The 19,375-nt window shown below is 40.9% G+C and overlaps 2 protein-coding genes across 2 annotated transcripts in view; both read right to left on the bottom strand.

Moving 5' to 3' along the window:
- LOC120421074 (G1/S-specific cyclin-D2) overlaps positions 1-13,401 on the bottom strand; it is an 83,465-nt gene extending 70,064 nt beyond the window's left edge. The window contains exon 1 of the mRNA XM_052706761.1: positions 11,929-13,401. Within this exon, the coding sequence (XP_052562721.1) occupies positions 11,929-12,453 (525 nt within the window). The 5' untranslated portion in view covers positions 12,454-13,401. The remainder of the gene's footprint in view (positions 1-11,928) is intronic.
- The window catches only part of LOC120424020 (uncharacterized), a 33,728-nt gene continuing 26,855 nt past the window's right edge, over positions 12,503-19,375 (bottom strand). Inside the window, exon 3 of the mRNA XM_039588035.2 lies at positions 12,503-13,976. Coding sequence (XP_039443969.2) covers positions 13,778-13,976 — 199 coding nt within the window. The 3' untranslated portion in view covers positions 12,503-13,777. The remainder of the gene's footprint in view (positions 13,977-19,375) is intronic.

Raw genomic sequence — 19,375 nt, 5'->3', positions numbered from 1 at the left:
ATAAGCCCCAACCGGATGCTCGGATCACGTTCCGTGACGGAACTTCCTTGCACCTCCACGATCGCGACAGCCTTTTAATTTTTAAATGTCCCCGTCTTCGTTTGCGACTGACACCTGTCCGGCGGGGTCGGGATCGTTGACCACCCCGGGGTAATTACCATCCCGAAAGTTGGTGTGTCCCACTTATTTCTAATTCAATTTTAACCAGGTGGCGTTAAATCGAAAAGAAGCGAAAAAAAAATTGGGTCGACTACGCACGCAGGTGTACGCATGTTTTTTACTCTACGTTTGACTAATGTCCAAATGTATTCCGTTAGAATTGGGCCGGGGGTCAACGGCCAACTGGCAAGTGTGGAAGCGAAAGTAAAACGGTTGGAATTTGCTAATTAGGCAAGAGGACGGTGAAAGGTAGAATTTTTTTGGACAGGATCAAGGTGTTTTTTTACAATGCTGTCAGTTTAGATACCATGTGAACATTTGTCAATGTGGGACAGCTGTAAACGCTTCTTAGTATATGAAATTTAATTTGATTTTTGAGATAAATTTCGTATAACAGTTTTGTCTGTTCCAGTTTAAGTTCAACAAGCAGTTTTGTGACCTTGACAGCATTTTTTAATTTTCTTGAAAAAGGATCAACTCGGCATGAACTCGAGAAAAAAATATTTTATTTTAGCTGCAAACTTTGTATAACAGTTCTAAAAGTTCCACCATTAATTCGGAAAAATGTTATGAGACCTGGACAGTTGAATGATTTGCAAAATTTTTAAGAAGTGGTCGAAAATGCTGTCAATTTTGACGCCAGGTAGACAGCAATATTTCTTTATAATTTCTTGGAAGATAACAAGAATTTTAAGTTGATGTAAAATGCTGTCAGTCAAGGAAACTGTTAGAACTTATAAACATGTACTCAAACTCTTGATGTAATTTTTGTATAACAGTTTGAAAAGTCCCAGATAAAATTTGTCAGTTATTCAGGATCAAACCTTCAGAAAAATGACAGAGTTAAGACTGTAGATAACCACGGTGAGAAATGTCAACCTAACGATCAAAATCAACATTTGTGTCTCCCAAGACCAAAAACCGACCTGTTTTCACAAAATTCATTCATAAATATGGAAAATAACCACTCAAATCGATAAGTTTCGCCATTTACATTGCCACACGCAACTTTTAAAAGCTTTCCCATCCAAATATGGACCCCCTGCACAGATTCTTCCAATAAAAATCTAGACTGCATTCCGGTCGTTTCACGCCAAATCGGCCACGTCAAAAGTCACCTCTTCCCCGAACAAACACAGAGAGATTCTCTATGCAAATGTTGCTCTTTAAGTCACGGCTAGCGAACTTCGGGAAGTCCCGAAGCCGTCGTCGTCTTCGCCATTTCTTGTCTATCCATTCATTCCGCAGAGCTCGTCCATTAACATTTATCACTTTTTCCTAGTCACACCTCACCAGGCTCACCGTACCTTTCCAGGCCGAAACGGCCGGCGCGCAGAATTAGCACTAAATTTGGCAAAGTCGTCGTGCCTCTGTAGTGGTTCCACCGAGAGAGTTATTAAAATGCTGTCAGTTTGTGTTGGTGATCGATAATGGTCAAGCCAACCCCTTACGTCAGATCCAGCCGTCCGCTTTGATCGCGATCTTCGCGGTTGAATAGCAGCGTTGACCTTGGGCAAGCAGTTTTCGCGATTTGAATAGATCTCTCTCGCGAAACGCGAAAAATATTCGCGTATAGATCGCCGTTTCGGTTCTCACAGCAGGGCAAGAAACTTGCCGCAAAATAATTGAAACGAAACAAAAAACAGCCAACTCACTGCTCAACCACAACTCAACAGTTTTTCGTAGGCGATGTAAATTGGCCCCCTGAAAAATGACCATTTGTGTACATTGCTAAAATCTCTATTTTCCGCCTAGTTGCACCCGTCGTCGACCATCTTTTCGCCAGCTCCTCACTCTTTGAATGGCTAATTGTTTTGTACGGGCGCGCAGCATAGAGTTGGGTTTGAGACGATATAAGCGTTTACATTTTTGTGTTTTTCCTATAAACTAACTGTTATACACTTAGAATTTTGACTAAAATCAGCAGCGAAATGTTTAATCGGTAATTTTTTGACACATTATATTTTTATCAAAAAAATCGGTTGAAATTGAAGAACAAATTGAAACTGTTATACACACGAAGTCACTATCAAACTAGTCGCAATAATATTCAGTTTAATTATTGCACTATTGTAAACTTGTAAGTAACCTAATTAGACATTAACAGAAAAAAATATGTACGTATAACAGATTCAATAAACCGGCTAAACATTTTTTCCAAGCCTGAAAAATCTAAAATTGACAGCAAACCTCAAAGTGCAACTGCCAAAAACGCCACGCCTTGTCTAGAATATTGGCCACTCGTTCCACTTTATACTATTGAGGTGAAATTGGTTCGAAACCTCTTCTGGCTCGTCATCCCGGACTGCTCGAGATCAAATTCGCAGATCGCTGAACTATATATTTTGCAAAACAAGCCGGAATTGGCAGTTGCTTTTTTCTCACACATTGGTGTAAATGATCGCGCGCACCGGTGGAGAAGATGCAGGGAAAGTGGGGTGGGGGCGCGGACTTTAAGTTCTTTTTAATATTTAAATGGATCTGCGGGTACGTTGCTGGAAATGAATGCTGCTACCCGGGGAGGTCGCTGAACTATGGATCCGTGGCCCGAGATGGAAGGGGCTAATTTCGCGAGAAAGGTTTGCGAAATTAAGGCGGTTGCAGGTAGAAAATGGTTCGGGAAATGACGATTGGAAGAACTGACAGCATTTGCCGATAAAATGTTTTTTGAAGTTTATGTCTGCAATGTTAAGTTCTAAATTGAGATAACTTTTTAAACACTGTTATACAGTTTGACTTCGATACTTCGATAAAAGTAAAAAATATTTAATTTAAAATCATCAAAAAAATACTTTAAAAACTTATTTTAGGAGAATTAAAAAATCATAACTGTTATACGCCACAAAACAAACTTTTAAAGCATTTCCAATTTTTTTAAATTTCTGTAATCAAACATTAGAATGAAAGAATTAAATTTTCATTCCAACCAAACTGTTATACGCTTCTAAAAGTGGCTGGTTGGTTTTAAAAGTGGTTGGTTGGTTCGGGAAATGACGGTTGAAAGAACTGACAGCATTTGCCAATAAAATGTTCTTTCAAGTTTATGTCTGCAATGTTTAGTACTAAATTGAGATAACTTTTTAAACACTGTTATAGAGTTTGATATTTGTACTTTAAGCACCACTTCAATACAAGTACAAAATATTTAGTTTAAAATCATCAAAAAATACTTTGAAAACTTGTTTTAGGAGAATTTAAAAAAATCATAACTGTTATACGCCACAAAACACACTTTTAAAGCATTGTCATATTTTTTTTAATTTCTGTAATCAAACATTAACATGAAAGAATTAAATTTTCATTCAAACCAAACTGTTATACGCTTCTAAAAGTGCTTTCAACAGTTTAAATTCATCAAAAATGGCAATATGGTAAGTTTACATTTCATAGCCCTATCTCCGGATCTACGGAAGATCACCATCAATCGATTCATGATCCCCAAATGCCAAATGTCAACAACACCCGCCACGTTTGCAGCATCATAAAAACCAAATCCCCCAGAACCATCAAATCCTCCCAGTTATCATTCATCATAGTGACGAATGGCGAGCCTCGTAAAATGGCCCGCAAATTCTCTGGGGAGGCCGAGCGCCCTCCGGGGGAGGCCCAACCATCCCGGCAGGTAGTCTCTAATCTCTGCGCGTGCAAAAGTATGTGTCGGGATCGCTCTAGACATATTCATAATACCTTTTTAAAAAGCCCCTTCGTCGTAGTCGTGGTCGTGTTTTCGCTTTCGTTTCGGCGCTGCTGCTCCACAAAACACAGAGCTTCGGGGGTTGTTCGCGAAATGCCGGGTCGGCGTCTTCGCCAATTAAAATTCGGCCCGAAGAATATCCGACGCAAGGAATTTGCGAGGCGCTCTCAGCTGAGGATCAGACCGACCGACCGAGGACAGGATCACGAAGCCGAAGAGTGTCCGCTTCTCAAAATATAAAGGCAATATAAAATTTATGCTCGTTTTGTTCTGTTTTTTTTTTTTTGTTATTCCAAACAGGGAAGGAGGAATCCGAAATCAAATCAGGTTTCGGAATCTCAGAAACAGAAAAAAAAATACAACAAAATCAGACTAACATCAAACGGCTAACTCTCGCTCTGGCAAAAACAGGCGATTTGCTGCGTGTGTTGATCGATTCTGCTGGGCAGCGCAAATTTACACTTACTTGTGGTATGAGTGACCGATCGTGATTGGAATTTCATACTGCTTAGATAATTGGACGGGTTTTGGACAATTGTAACGGGGCAGCCTCGCCGTGACGGGCAGTAAAATAAAAGTCGTAAAATTTTGGGCTCGTTTTGTTCTAGACGGTTGTAACTATGTTAGCTGAGTTTAAAATCGATTAATAATACCGATTTCACTTTGCAAAAAACTGTTATACACTTTGAAACCTATTTGAAATGCATTTTTACACTGAGATTTACACAATAACTGGTTTAAAAATCGGTAAAGGATATCGGATTCATCATTCAAAAACTGTTATACACTTTCAAAGCTCTTTAGAACATGTACACAGATAGTTGAATACCAACTGAAGTACAACAAAATGCAGAATTGGAAATACTATTGCTGTGTCCTTCAACTATCTCTTTTAAAGGATCTATAAGTCAAATCAATAGCTGTTCAAAATTACTTAAACCTTTATGAACTACAAATATTTCGTTGATTACAGTGTACAGCTCCCATTCCGCGGCACTCACTTGCCAATAAACCAATTCGTCCGCAAATATGTCATAAATATTCATGCAAAAACTCCCTGAAGCAACCCTTTTCCGCATGCGAATTTTTGTGCGCGCCCTTCCACCCCAGAAAAGTAGCATTTAAACTTTAAAGCTCCGTCGCCCGATATCCGGCAGACCGTGTACAATATATAAAAATTTAATGATTTGCAGCGTGCAATAAATCACCACACCGACGAATGACGATGCCCATGGCCCCCGGTATCGCACACTCGGTTCTGTTTTTACGACCCTTAAAGAACACCACTCCGCTTCGGGAGGCGCCTTAACACGCAACTCATTTGACTATTGCTGTCGGTTTATTATTTTTTGTTTTAATTTTCTCGCTCGAAAATTATTACACCATAAAGCACTTACGTTTATTGATAATCATGCATAAGTAAATCGAGTTGAGGTTTAATCACAAAAAAAGTCAAGAAAGAGGTGCAAAACAGAAGTAAACTTTATAGAAAATACCCGTGGTAAATATTATAAACACCTGATAATTACTGTTTCGAACAGTCTATTATGACTTGGGAGCCGCTGGCTCGAATTAATTGGACTCTCCGTGGGTAGGTCTGTTGATATTTCAGTTTTTTTTCCTTCCCCGTGTCCCAACACGCAAAGTCTCTCACTGGACGACGACGACGATTCGATCCGGTAAGCCGAAGAGGAGCGCCCCGTCCTAAACACATGATGGATTAATTTATGCCCCCCTTTAATTTCATTGCCACAAAAGAGCCCGTTTGATGAGGTAAGTCGGGGCATGTGCTTAGAGGTACGATGAAAAACACCACAATTTGTATCGCGTGTGCGCGCTGTGAAGGGCCGCTGGGAAAGGGATTCAGCGAGCCGTCACTGATTTTTTTCTTCTTGTGTTTGCCCCCCTTTGATCGATTCTAACAGCTCGACACGCATTCTTCATTACTGGAACATCGTACTAAAAATGTTGGCAAACACGTGGAGTATGTCTTTTGATGATGGAATTGGTGAACGGAGCACGTGGTTGCAAAAAATCTAGGATCATAAAAGTTTATTTATGTCTTCCTTGACCTGATCCAAAGTGTAAACTAACAAGTTATCGTATGCAATGAATCAACAAAAATACAAATAAAACTGTTTTACACTGACAGCACAGTTTTAGAAGCTTCAACTTGGTGCGAAGCTGTATTGAGTACTTAATTTTTAAAGCTGAAAATAAAAACTCCGCCTAAAATAAATTGATGAATGACGACTTCACGATTATGGTGGTTACAAAACTGTTTTACGATTAAAACATCTTAAGATTCAATCCAATAATAAGAAACATACATGAAAACATTATAAAAACAAATAACAAACAATTTAGAACAAAAATCAGCTAGTATAACAGTTTCAACAAAACTGTTATACTGTCAGAAAAAAGTGTCATATCACTTAGCACATTCCCTACACTGCTAAAATGATGTAAATTCTTATATTTAACCACCTTAACGCGGCCTCCCCCACTCAAAGTTATCGCGCGTAACCCAGAATCGTGCGCGCTACCCACCCGGTGACCCATAACCGTGTGGTACAATGTTTTTCAATTAGCTCCCATGCTCGCCGCCACGGATCCATAGCGCAGGTGACCAAACAAATCGGACTTTAACTAGCAAACGCGCGTATCGCTCGCCACACTTTGAGGCAATTTATATTTCACGGTGTTTAGTTTTCTTTTCCCTGTTCTACGCCCAACCCAACATCGACCTTAACAAAAACGTTCAATTTTCTGCGCCGTTTTCATAGCTCGATTTTTCCACCGCCGAGTCGAAGTGCACTTGTTCTAAGTGGCGTTGAAGCGATGATGATGGCTGATGAATGGAAAACTAGCCGCCACCAACAGGTTCGAGCGTTCGAAAATTATCAGCAACGTCATAACTATTATGGTGCGCCGAATCTGCCGGCATTAGGCGGAAGCCAGTCGTCGCCGGTGGCGGGAAATGAGCCACCGAGAACATAAGTTCCATTTTGTTCGCGCAACACACGATAAGAGGCACTCGGAGTTGCAATAACCATTGGTGCTAATTAATGGGTCTGGGTTGTGGGACCGATTAGTGCCATGAACGGCATGTTCAGTGGCGCAAACGTCACCTCCAAGGTGGGGGCACGCGTGGTGAGGAACAGTGCAATTTGGTGGGTTTTGAAACTGTTATACGCTTTTAAATGAGGTTTTTGTGAACATTCATGTTTGCAGCTAAACAAAAATGATAAGATTTGATTTAAGGTGCATACTTTTTGGTATGACTCATTACAAAACAAAATGCTGTAAAATGCTGTCAATTCTAAATAACATAATAAAACTACATTAAGATCAGAATAGATAAAAAAAATTCAGTCATGATTATTTTAACCATGATACTTGCGGAAAAACAAATTCTTGATGACAATGATCGAAACTGTTATACACATTAATTACAATGTTATTTTTTTTGAAATTAGGCTTTTTAACTCGTATTTCTAAACACTTTCACCTTCTCCTGTCGTCGCACTCGCATTTCAATCAAAATCAAAGGCTGTCAGTTTGATATCTCAAGATTAAATTTAATCGTAATTGTTCAAAACATATTGAGTCATGATGATTTAACCGTGAGTATGGCGATAAAAGTTGCACAATTTTGATGACCCTGATAAAAATTGTGACTGTTATATAATTCAATGATAACGTTTTTATTTTCAGGAATATTTTTCATCTAAAATACTTGAAACATAAGAAAGCAAAAACTCAAGCGATTGTACCATGCTTATAAAATCAAATGCTGTCAGTTTGATATCATCAGATAGCATTAAATCGCGATTACAAAAGTTCAAGACAAGTTGATTCATGATTTGACAATTCGGATGGTAATGATTTTTTTTCTTGATAAAAAAATGTAAACTGTTATACAATTAAATTATAACGATTGTATTTAGTGTCAATTATTTAAGCAAATGAATTTCTGATTTAAGTTTGTATCTAAAATACGTAAATAAATAAATCAATCAAAATCTCAAACTGTTATACACCCTTCAAGGCGCACCTTCCCCGATCGCCATCGCACTCGCATTCTAATCAAAATCCTAGCCGCGCGAGAGATGTGAGTTCATCGACCGTCCGGAAGAGCAGAGCAGCACGGCACGATTAGTCAAAATTGGCGTTTGTGTTTTCAATTTTCACTGTCGCGTACGCACACAAACAAAAATAGAGAAAGAGTGCTTAGACTTAGATTTGGCGTGTAGTGGACGTCGGTCAATGGATGATGACCATAACAAACATCGGAATCGGGAAAGGAAGCGACGACGGCGTTCTTTGACCCTTTAGAGCCCCGAGGGGGAAACTGTTATACACTTTAAATCAGAAGTTCTTGGTCGTGAATATATTTGTTTTTTAAATTTCCAAAGCTGTGTTTTAAATTTTCTTGTCAATAGCAGTATTTGAAGGGTTAACGTATTCAGTAGAATCCCCGATTGAGGAGCCGGTCATAAATTCATGCAATGAGGCAGAACCAAATTTGCAAGAAGGTGGTTGCCGCGACAAAAACGAATGAAGCGAAATGCGCAATATGTTGAAATATTTTGCACTGACAGCACGTGAAAAGAAAAGCGAAAAAAGGCAGTTTTCTAAAAGTGTGCGAATACAAACACACTGCCAGTGTTAGAAGAGGTATGTACAAGCAAAACCCCGAAATTGAATTTATAATTTAGAAGCGCGAGAAGTCTATTTAAAAGTAAAAGTATTTACGACCCGGCGCGGACTTCCGTTTTGCCCTAAAGAACGAAACGGCAAGCTTCCGAGTCAGCGAAGAGGTTACGCGACTGACAAAAGAGGTTCGACTTTGGGTGACTCAGCTGGGCCGAAATCAGCAAATCGTGCGTTTTTGAATTGTGCCGTAAAATTAAGGTTAGATTTATACGAGTTGCAAACAAGCTCAAGTGGTTCATTGCTTGGGAAACACCAATTGAAGACTGTTGCGGAATTTCCAAATTAACTAGGGACATGCAAACTTGTTAAGAACGTAGTTTCAACTGTTATACTGATGAATTTGAAAAAATAGCGATCAAACAAGTACCAAATATATTTGAAAATGATTTATAATAATAAAAACATTGAAATTCAAAAGTAAAAATAAACTGTTATACTGTTATACAATCCAAAAAACTTCTGCAAAAGATCTGTTTTTGACTACTGAGTAATGAAATCGATCTAGATTAGCCACAAAATAAACGGCAACAACCCTACCCATCTGTCAACGCGTGGAACGCTACAAATGTTCGTCAAAACCTCCGCAAACATCGCTAACGCAACACGTTGCATCACTGCAAGTGCTTTTCGCTTGCGAAAAAAGCTGAATGATCCACCCACAACATGCCGCAGAGTGTCACTTTTAAATTAAGAATGTTTGTTTCTTCCTAAAACCGCGCTTGCAAAACGTGCACGGTGGGAAAAAACTGTTCGAAAATCAACTCGAACGCCAAATTCTGACCAAAATCCGCAACCAACTGTTTCTTTCGAAGAATTATGGCCACGCGAAAAAAAATCGCAACCGATTATTATTTTCGCGCTGTCATCTCGTTGATTCTTCGCGCCGCCCTGGCGCGGCAGGTTCCTTGCAGTGAAGGTGGAGAACCCGCAGTTGTCACTGCTCCAATTGTGCCGCGAATGTGACCCCGCATCGACGGGGAATCGTGGGAAGAAAATTTCGTCCAATTGCAGCGTTGCGATGGTGCGCGTCTTCTGCGTTGAGATTTATTTTTTGATAAATTCTTTCAAGATTTAATATGAAACCCATCATCAGGAAGGATTTTTTTTCTAAGATCGGGATTCATTAATCAAGCGAACCTAGACCAGGTAGAAAAATCCGCAATTCCTAGAAGATCGCACAAGAGGTTAACGAAACTGCTCCAGTGTCGATCACCAAAAAGGTCATAAAGTAAAGGCGCTTGGGATTCATTGCACCCCCTTAAATATTTTGAAACGACTTTTGACTTCCCTCGGGGACCTGGGATTTATCGTTTTATGACGGTGCTGCCTGCTCGGGTATAACAGTTAGATTTAGGGTTAAATGCCTCCACATTTGTAGTGATTTGTTGTGATTACTTTGGGTTTGGAAGCCACATGAGTTTTTTTATTTACAAAAGTCACAACTAGTTTTTTTATTTACAAAAATAATCAGAAATTATCAACATAATTGATCACCAATTTCTCTCCGTGTATAATTTTTGACAACTGTGACATAAACATGCACGCTCATTCAAAACAACTGAATTCTTAGTTCTCACTTACTATTATTTTCACTTTAGAGTGAAATTCACCGAAATCTGACAGCTGTTCAGCAGCTCAATTTTGGGTAAGTTTGGCATAAGCAAATTGTGAGTAATTTTAGATATTTGTGTAAGAATAAGCTTTGTTTATGTTTATATTTGTCTAAGTTTCATATGAATTTGAGTCAATTCCGCTAAAGTTTTGAGTCAATTTCAATCAAAATCATTCGAAATAAGCCATATTTTGAGTGTAACTGCTAGAAAAAGAGTAAAAAATACCCAAAAAAATGTAATTGTAGATGAGCGTGTACGATTTTGACATTTACCTTGAAAACAACCCTTTTACGAACTGTTTTGACCGAGATTTTTTCAAAATAAAAACAGAGTAAAAGTCAATTTCAATCAACATCATTCGAAATAAGCCACATTTTGAGAGTGCTGCTAAAAAAAGAGTAAAAAATACCCAAAAAATGTAATTGTGGATGAGCGTGTACGAAGTTGACATTTACTTTGAAAACAAACCTCTTAAGAACTGTTTTGGCAGAGATTTTTTCAAAGTTAAAAAAAAAGAGTATAGTCAAATTTAATCAACATCATTCGAAATAAGCCATATTTTGAGTGTAACTGCTAGAAAAATAGTAAAAAATACCCAAAAATGTAATTGTGGATGAGCGTGTACGATTTTGACATTTTACATTGAAAACAACCCTTTTAAGAACTGTTTTGGCCGAGATTTTTTCAAAATAAAAAAAAGAGTAAAAGTCGATTTCAATCAACATCATTCGAAATAAGCCATATTTTGAGTGTAACTGCTAGAAAAAGAGTAAAAAATACCCAAAAAAATGTAACTGTGGATGAGCGTGTACGATGTTGACATTTACCTTGAAAACAACGCTTTAAAAAACTGTTTTGATCGAGAATATTTTCGAAATAAATACAGAGTAAAAGTCAACTTCAATCAACATCATTCGAAATAAGCCACATTTTGAGTGTAACTGCTAAAAAAGAGTAAAAAATACCCAAAAAATGTAATTGTGGATGAGCGTGTACGATGTTGACATTTACCTTGAAAACAACCCTTTTAAAAACTGTTTTGGCAGAGATTTTTCAAAATAAAAAAAAAGAGTAAAAGTCAATTTCAATCAACATCATTCGATATAAGCCAAATTTTGAGTGTAAAAGAGTTAAAAAAATACCCAAAAAAATGTAATTGTGGATGAGCGTGTACGATGTTGACATTTTACGTTGAAAACAACCCTTTTAATACTGTTTTGGCTGAGATTGCCGACGTTAACAAAAATAATTGAGTGATTTTGATCTGAGTTTGGAAATTTGAAATTTATCCTCATGTTTGGCAAAATCTAAGTTTAATTGTTATTGTAATTGATTGTTTAAATGACTTGAAAGTGAGCGAACTCGAATAAACGTGGAGTTTTGACAACTTACAAGCAATTTTAGATCTTTGCTTGACAAAAGTCTGTATTTTGTATGTATCTATTCGATTTTGGCAAATTTAAAAGAGTTTGAATAACTTTATAGTGTAGATTTGGGTTTTTTATGTGACTCCGAAATGCTACATTTTCGAAAAATAAACAGCTTAACAAATGTTTTGCTAAGACTGAAATGTCTGCAAAATACATGGCTGCTGAAAAAATCGGAATTTTGAACAAATCCAAATTAAAATGTCGATAAGTTCCAAGTTTTGACATCAAAACCACCCAGCAAAATCTCGCTCATTTTTCCCCTTCTCGCAACGATCCGCCATTTTGTTCTCGCAGCAAGCCTTTAAAAAATCATCCCCTCCAGAGCCGATCGGCGAACCAACCAACCAGCCGACCTGTTCTGCTGCTCCCCCCGAAAGCTCCAATCGGAAAGCTTCGTCGATTCCTTCTTTTTCAACCCCCTTCCCAACGCAACATCATCATCATCGTCATCCCTCTTTGCTTTCGCGTTTTCGTTCTTCACCAACACAAGCTTGCGGGGTTTTGGCTGCTCAAAATGGTGGCCTACTGCGATCTTTCGGGCGAAAGGTCGGATTTTGGGATATTTTGAACTTACATCGATGACCCATTCGGCGACGACCCGGCGCATGCTCGGACTGATCTCCTTCTGCACGGTGCTGAAGTAATTGGTGTTCTTGAGCGCCTCGTGGCGGTCCTCGGCCTTCAGTAGGTTTTCGAGGCACCGGTTGTCCAGGAAGATCGGATCCTTGATGGCCGTGTTGAGCCGCATCTCCATCTGCTGGTTTGACACTGCACTGGCTTGGTTCGGGAGTAGCACCTCGTTGACGCTACTGATACTTTCCTTGCACAGCAAGTCCATTGTGCGTCAACACCGGCACACACCTTTTCCGTTACACTTCCTTGGTTTGTTCTTCACCTGAGTGCTCTTCCTTGCGTATCACATTCACTGTACAGTCCCTTTTTTCTGTGGAATGTCCTCACTAAATTAGTACACACAGTTTCTTCAGCTGTTTCTTCACGGCCACGGGTTCAAAGATCACCTAACGGTACTTCCCCAAAAAAACACACGACAAAAGCCCTCTCTTCTCTCGCTTTGACACTACCGTTGCACCGTAACTGTTCTCGCGTACACGCTGCTATTGTTCTCGCACACGCACACTTTGTAACCTCTCTTCTTCGTAGCCCCTTGTCCCTTTCGATACTCAGCTGATCTTCCCTTCACCACGCAAGCACGCAAGTTCTTCTTCAGCTGTTCAGCGCGACTATTGTTGTTGTTGTTGCTGTTGTTGTCGTTTCTAGTGTGACTACTGTTGTTGTTGTTGTTGCTGCGTAGGTTGCGTGTTCTGCTTAGGCCAGGCGAGGGTGGTAGGGGGGACACCTAGGGGCTACTCACACACTTGTGACACCGCAGACTGGCAAAGTTCGGTCAGATTCGGTCCTCGTCGTCGTCTTCGTCGCACACACGTCCGCAGCGTGAGAAGTTCGCAACAGAAATGCGCAACCGGCTAAGCGACCAACCACACCAACCTAAGGGGTTCACACCAGTCGTCCTCGTCGTCGTCGTCTTCGCCGCACACATGTGTTTCAGGAGATCTTCTCTACACACTCCGCACCAGCACAGCTCTCAAACGCGAAACCATAACAAGCCGCAGAATTTTTGGGCACTTGGGAGATTGCACAATACCCGACCAAGACCCGCGCGCAGGTAGCCTTCAGCACAAGACTCAACTCGACGACGAAGGAGAGAGAATCGCCAAGAATCGAATCAAACGCGAGAGAGTCTCCCCTAAGCCGGTGCTCGAGCCCCCTAGCGGCGAACCAATCAAGGACCAGTTGAGGCTCAGCGCTTGAACGAGACGCACCTAACCTCCAAGATCTTGAACGACTTACTTCACGACCACCACGATGTTACCGGCTGCAGGTCGAAACGTCGAATGAGACAATGTTGCAGTAGGCGACGACGTCGCAGAACTCGCAGAGAAGAGATGAAAACAAACGAAAGTGACGAGGAGGTGATAAGCTGGGTTCGAACCAGCTGAGCCGCGCAAACAGATGTTTTGAGTCGCTCTCACGCATTCTCTCTTGCGACTCTCTCTCTCTCTCGATTTCTTCTTGTTTACATTTTTACCGGCGTTTTTGGCGTGAGAGACCTGCGACCGTTGAGTGGTTTGCGGGTTCTGGCTTTAAAAATGTGTAATCGCAAAGTGCACAAGAAGCGATTCTCGTGACTTGGCCGTTCCTCCGAGACGGGGACCGGGAGCAGGTCGCGTGAGTTGCCCGTTCGGTTCGGATTCACTGCTTGCGTGCAGTGAGTGGGAGAGTCGAGCAGTTTTGAACTTGAGCTTGAATAGAGGGGTGTCTGGGAACACGTGGCGATGAGGTCTAGAAAAGTCTGAAATTTGTATTGAAAAAATGAATTTAAACATGGCCAAATTATAAACACTTTTTACAGATGTGTGACGGATGACAGATATGCACCTTCTACCAAATACTTACATTGAACCTAGTCCACCTTAGGGAGCGTTATTTTATTTAGGTAAAGAGTCTCAAGAAATGTTTGACAAGCTCAACCATTGAATTTTCCACTTGTCAGAAAATCTCTATAAAAAAACAGGGTTTCATGCTTACATTTTTTTGACAGCTGGAAACCCCATTTTACATTATCTAATCTAAATGCCTTAGATTTCAGAAAACTATCCCAAACTTCCCGAGTTTTGTATTGTTCCTCCGTCGAGAAAAGTCTGTTGCAAGCAGTAACATTTTGGCTGAAGTGATTTATTTAAATTTTTTCGACTCCACCCTAAAACGTCCGGGGAGGATGACAATCCTATTCCGACCAAAGCAAACTGACAATAGTAGCACGGTTGTCAAATGTGAGCCCACAACAAAAGCACTAGCTGTCAAATGGTAGCCCATAACAAATCAATGTGTGGGTTTTTGATTTTAAAATTTTTCGCAATTTAAGCGATAAATTCAAAAAAAAAACACGTCAATTGTATTGCTAATGGCAAATTTCATCATATTGATGGAGATTCCATCCCAATATTGGCTGAAAATTCATATCGAAAAAAGATATTTTCTGTTTACCTTTTCTTACTTTTTTCTTTTGGTCGATCAAACAGTGCTACCGTACACTGAGAATCGGCATTACACATTTTTCAGTTTGCTTTTACATATTAGCCTGGGACTATTGAGTTCAACCAGGATAACACACTTCGTGTAACCATAGTAATATGTATAATACTGATTCTCAGTGTTTGTTTTCTGAACTTCCAAGATGGCGGCTTCTTCGCCGGATCTCTTCCGAAAAAGATCCGGCAGCAAATTTGTACTGTTTTGACTTTTGCTGAGGGTGTCGAATAGATTGATGATTGCAAAAACGATAACGAATAACCCCACTTGTTCAACCCCATTCACAAACGTCAAACCATACACAATTGTATGGTTTGACCAGGGGGATGCTAAAGACCAGCCATCTTGGGGAATCAGATTGATATCGCGATATAATATGCGCACAGTAAAAAAAATATTTATATTTAATTTTTTTTCAACATAAATTCTCAATTACTGTAGTAAAAGTCAAATTCTGAAGTTTTTTTTTAAAAAAAAGGTCCAATAAACCAAATTTCCAGTTTTTACTTTTTGCGTGTTTTTAATACCCCTGACTCAAGGCGGTTTCAAAAACACCCAAGAAGCAAAAACTGGAAATTTGGTTTATTGGACCTTTTCAAAAAAAAACTCCAGAATTACACAGTAGTTAAGCTAAAAGTCACTTCGGCCAGATGTGTTCTAAATGGTCCCAACTTTAGTTGTTGTTGTTGTTGTAAATTGTGGCAAAAATCTGCATCGAAAAAATATTTAATTAGTTTCAATTCATTTAATGCCTGCAGTTTGTGTACTTCTTTACAGTGCGCGGTTGCTTTGTTTTGGTGCCGTAAATGACAGCTCTTTTTTGTTCTGCTCAGGCATGCCAGATTTGAAGAGTTTTTAGCACAGGCTCAATGCTCAAACGTATTGTTTAACTACGTTAATCGTTGATTTCTTATGGAATGATTTGCTCACAAAATAGATAAAAGTTCTACGGTTCTTCTGCTGGAAAAAGATTTTTAAAAGATTGTTTTTCAATCAAGTTAAATTCATTTGCGTTTTTGTGATGTGCCCGAAAATCTGCAAAATCTGACATGCCTGGTTCTGGTGCCGTAATTGACAGCTTGGCTGCTGTAGGATGCTTTCTGTCAAGAAGGGCCGCGCAGGCAATTTTTAAAAATTGAATTTACAATCCATTTTAAATCCTTTGCGGCCGTACAAAGGGTCAATGTACTCAGAAAAATAAGCATTATCGTTGGGAACAGTAATATCAGCAATCTAAACTTAATTTTAGGACCCAACAGGCGATTTAACGTCAAATTATCCCCCACTAGAGGGTGCTGAAACTTGGGGGGATGCGAGGGGTGATGTTTACATTATATCCTAAAGGGAGCAAATTGGATAGAAATTTGGATATTCATTTATTTCATCGTAAAATCAACATTTGTAAAACAGTACACCATTTTAAGGTAAGAAATGAAGGGCTGAATTGCTTTAAACAAAAACATTTTTGTGATGGCAGATTCAACCGATTTATCTGATTCAAAATAAGAAAAAATTCAATCAACCGAAACCTAAATAATTAATTGAGAAAGTAGATAATTTAAGAGGACTAATTTTATAAGTCACTTTTACCACTTTTAAAAGCAAAACTCTAAGCAATCTAACCTCATTCTTGCATTTTCAATCCGGATCTCAGAGTTTTCAATGAAAAAGGCAACTTAACGAAAAATTGAATCGATCAAACTTTTTATTTCTTACCTCCTGTAAACTTTATTTTAATCCAAAAGATCAATTTTCATTGAGAAATTCTTTAAAAATACGAACGCAATCTGTCAAAACTGTTGTGCCAAAGGCTGATGTACACGCTAACGAGAAACCACTACACCATACCACATGAAAAGGATAGGATTTTATTAAGGCTTCACCCATAAAGTACGTCACGCTATAATCAGCCAAAATTCATTTTTTTTATTTTTGAAGCAAAATTAAAGTTCTCAAACCTGTTTCAAAACGGATTTAATATGTTCAATTAAAATTTACAATAGGGGACATCCAGAAACCATGCGGACACTATTTGAAAAACCTTGAAGTGTCCACGTAGTTTCTGGATGGCCTCGATTACCTAATGTTAAAAGGAACAATACTTTGTAATTCTTAAGATTGTGTCTTAAAAATAGATTTCTCGTGAAATATTTGCTTGGTGATAACAAACCAGATTGCAGTGATGCTGATTACTCATTTGTGCTCTTGAAAGTTATTTATAACTTGTTTAAAAAGCATCTTACTTGGTTTAGTTTAAAAGTCTTACTGTTTCGGTAGTAAACACCACTTATTGCAAGCACAATCGTTTATCGAATGACGTTCTATAGAGTTATCTAAGCCCGATCTCACACACACTAGCACGCCATTTGTTTTGGTGGCCGGTACAAAATTTAACCTCAATCTTTTTCGTGTACGTACACGCAATAGGTGTGTAGTGCAGTAGTGTGCGCTTGTTGTGCCTCGATACGGCTCCGCGAAAGTATCCTCAAAACCACGGTTACTCGGTTTTATCGCGACCCAAAGTGATACTAATCAACGCGGGAAGGTGCCGGGAATCAGTGCAGTGAATTATATTTCCCCTGCGACCGGTGGCGGAGCAGAAAAAGTGAAGATTATTCTGCTGCACAGCGGCGGCATCGTGGGAAGAAACAAAGGAAGCAAAACAAGTGATCGGTCGTGGCCTGGGCTAGTGTTTCGCTACGGGTGACGACACGCACACCATTAAAGGTCGATCGCGGTGTGTCGAGAGTGCAATTTTTTTTTTGAGAAAAAAAGTGGTAAAAGTTTTTGAAATTGTTGAAAATTTAGAAAGTGATTTCGGTAGCGCAAAAGCACACAAGCACAAAGCAGTGTATTTATGTTTTGCTGCTACGTTCTCTTCCGGATATGAAGACCGTTAGGCTTCGAGACAAAAGCCCCCGTTACGGTATCGAGAGAAAACCGGAGCTAAGTCTCGGTAGCTCGTAGGCGACCTCGTCGCCCCGAGGCTAGGTAGCGCGGCCCTGATAAGGCTGCCTACCGAAAAAGAGGATCGCGAATGGCAAGAAGATTGGAAATCCGGAGCAAACGGCAGAAGCCTATTAAAAAGCAGATCACCGATTGGCGACTCGGTTCTTGGAACTGCAGATCCCTGAACTTTTTGGGTTTCCAGTTCGCATTGGCGAATGAGTTGCAACCTCGCAACTTCGATGTTGTGGCACTGCAGGAGGTGTGCTTGGAGGAGGAGCAGGTGCTCGACTGGCCAGGTCGGCAGACCGATTCCCGTTTTTTTCTGAGCGGCGGCAAGGACAAGAAGCTGGGTACCGGCTTTATTGTGCGGGGCAAGATGCAGGATCGCGTGTTCGGCTTCACGGCGATCAGCGAGCGGATGTGCAAGTTGAGGATAAGAGGCCGTTTCTTCAACTACAGCATAATCAACGTGCACTGCCCCCACGAGGAAAAGTCCGATGATGAAAAGGAAGCATTCTACGCGACGCTGGAGGAGGTGTATGACGGCTGTCCGCGGCAGGATGTGAAAGTCATCATTGGGGATATGAACGCTCGGTTTGGGAGGGAGGAAATGTATCGGCCGACAATAGGCCCAGAAAGCCTGCACTCGGTCACGAACGACAACGGCCAACGCTGCATTGACTTTGCAGCCTCTCGAGGAATGGTGGTCAGGAGCACCTACTTCCCTCGCAAGGACATCCACAAAGCCACCTGGACATCACCTGACCAACGGACGAAAACGCAAATCGACCACGTCCTGATCGACGGCCGATTCTTCTCGGACGTAACGCACGTGCGCACCTTTCGCGGTGCGAATATTGACTCGGACCACTACTTAGTTGGAGTTGACATGCGCTCAAAGCTGTCGACGGTGTTTAACCAACGCCGGAGCCGGCGGGCCCCTCCGTTCAACACCGCGTGTCTTCAGAACGGAGAAGTGGCCCACAGGTACGCGCAGCAGCTGGAAGCGAATCTGCCAGGTGAGGAGGAACTTGGCGCAGCCTCGCTCGAAGATGGTTGGAGTCGCATACGCTCAGCCATCGGCAGTGCAGCGGAAGCCACACTGGGTAGTGCGATCCGAGTCAGCCGAAACGATTGGTACGACGACGAGTGCCAACGGATTACCGCCGAGAAGAAGGCAGCTTACGACAGGAAGCTGCACAAGGCGACGAGAGGGAACGTGGAACGATACAGGCAGGCTCGGAATCGGCAGGTCGCGGTCTTCAAGCTCAAAAAGCGCCAGCAGGAAGACCGGGATTGCGCAGAAATGGAGCAGCTATTCCGAGCTAACGAGTCGCGGAAGTTTTACGAGAAGGTGAACCGGTCCCGCAAAGGCTTCGTGCCGCGAGCCGATGTATGCAGGGACAACGAGGGGAACTTGATCGTGAACAAAAGCGAGGTGTTGGACAGGTGGAAGCAGTACTTCAACGAGCACCTTAACGGCGATGAAGCGGACGGAGACGGCGTTGAAGTCAACCTTGGAGCGCCCGCAGCTGATGAACAGTTCCCGGCGCCTGATCTAGAAACGGTGAAGAGGGAGATCAGGAAGCTGAAGAACAACAGAGCTGCCGGCAAGGATCGGTTACCCGGTGAGCTCTTCAAATATGGAGGAGAGAAACTGGCGAGGGCGCTTCACTGTGTGATCTCCAAGATCTGGGAGG

This window comes from Culex pipiens, chromosome 1 (assembly GCF_016801865.2).
Source record: "Culex pipiens pallens isolate TS chromosome 1, TS_CPP_V2, whole genome shotgun sequence".
Lineage (NCBI taxonomy): Eukaryota > Metazoa > Arthropoda > Insecta > Diptera > Culicidae > Culex > Culex pipiens.
This window is presented reverse-complemented; position numbering and strand designations above follow the sequence as displayed.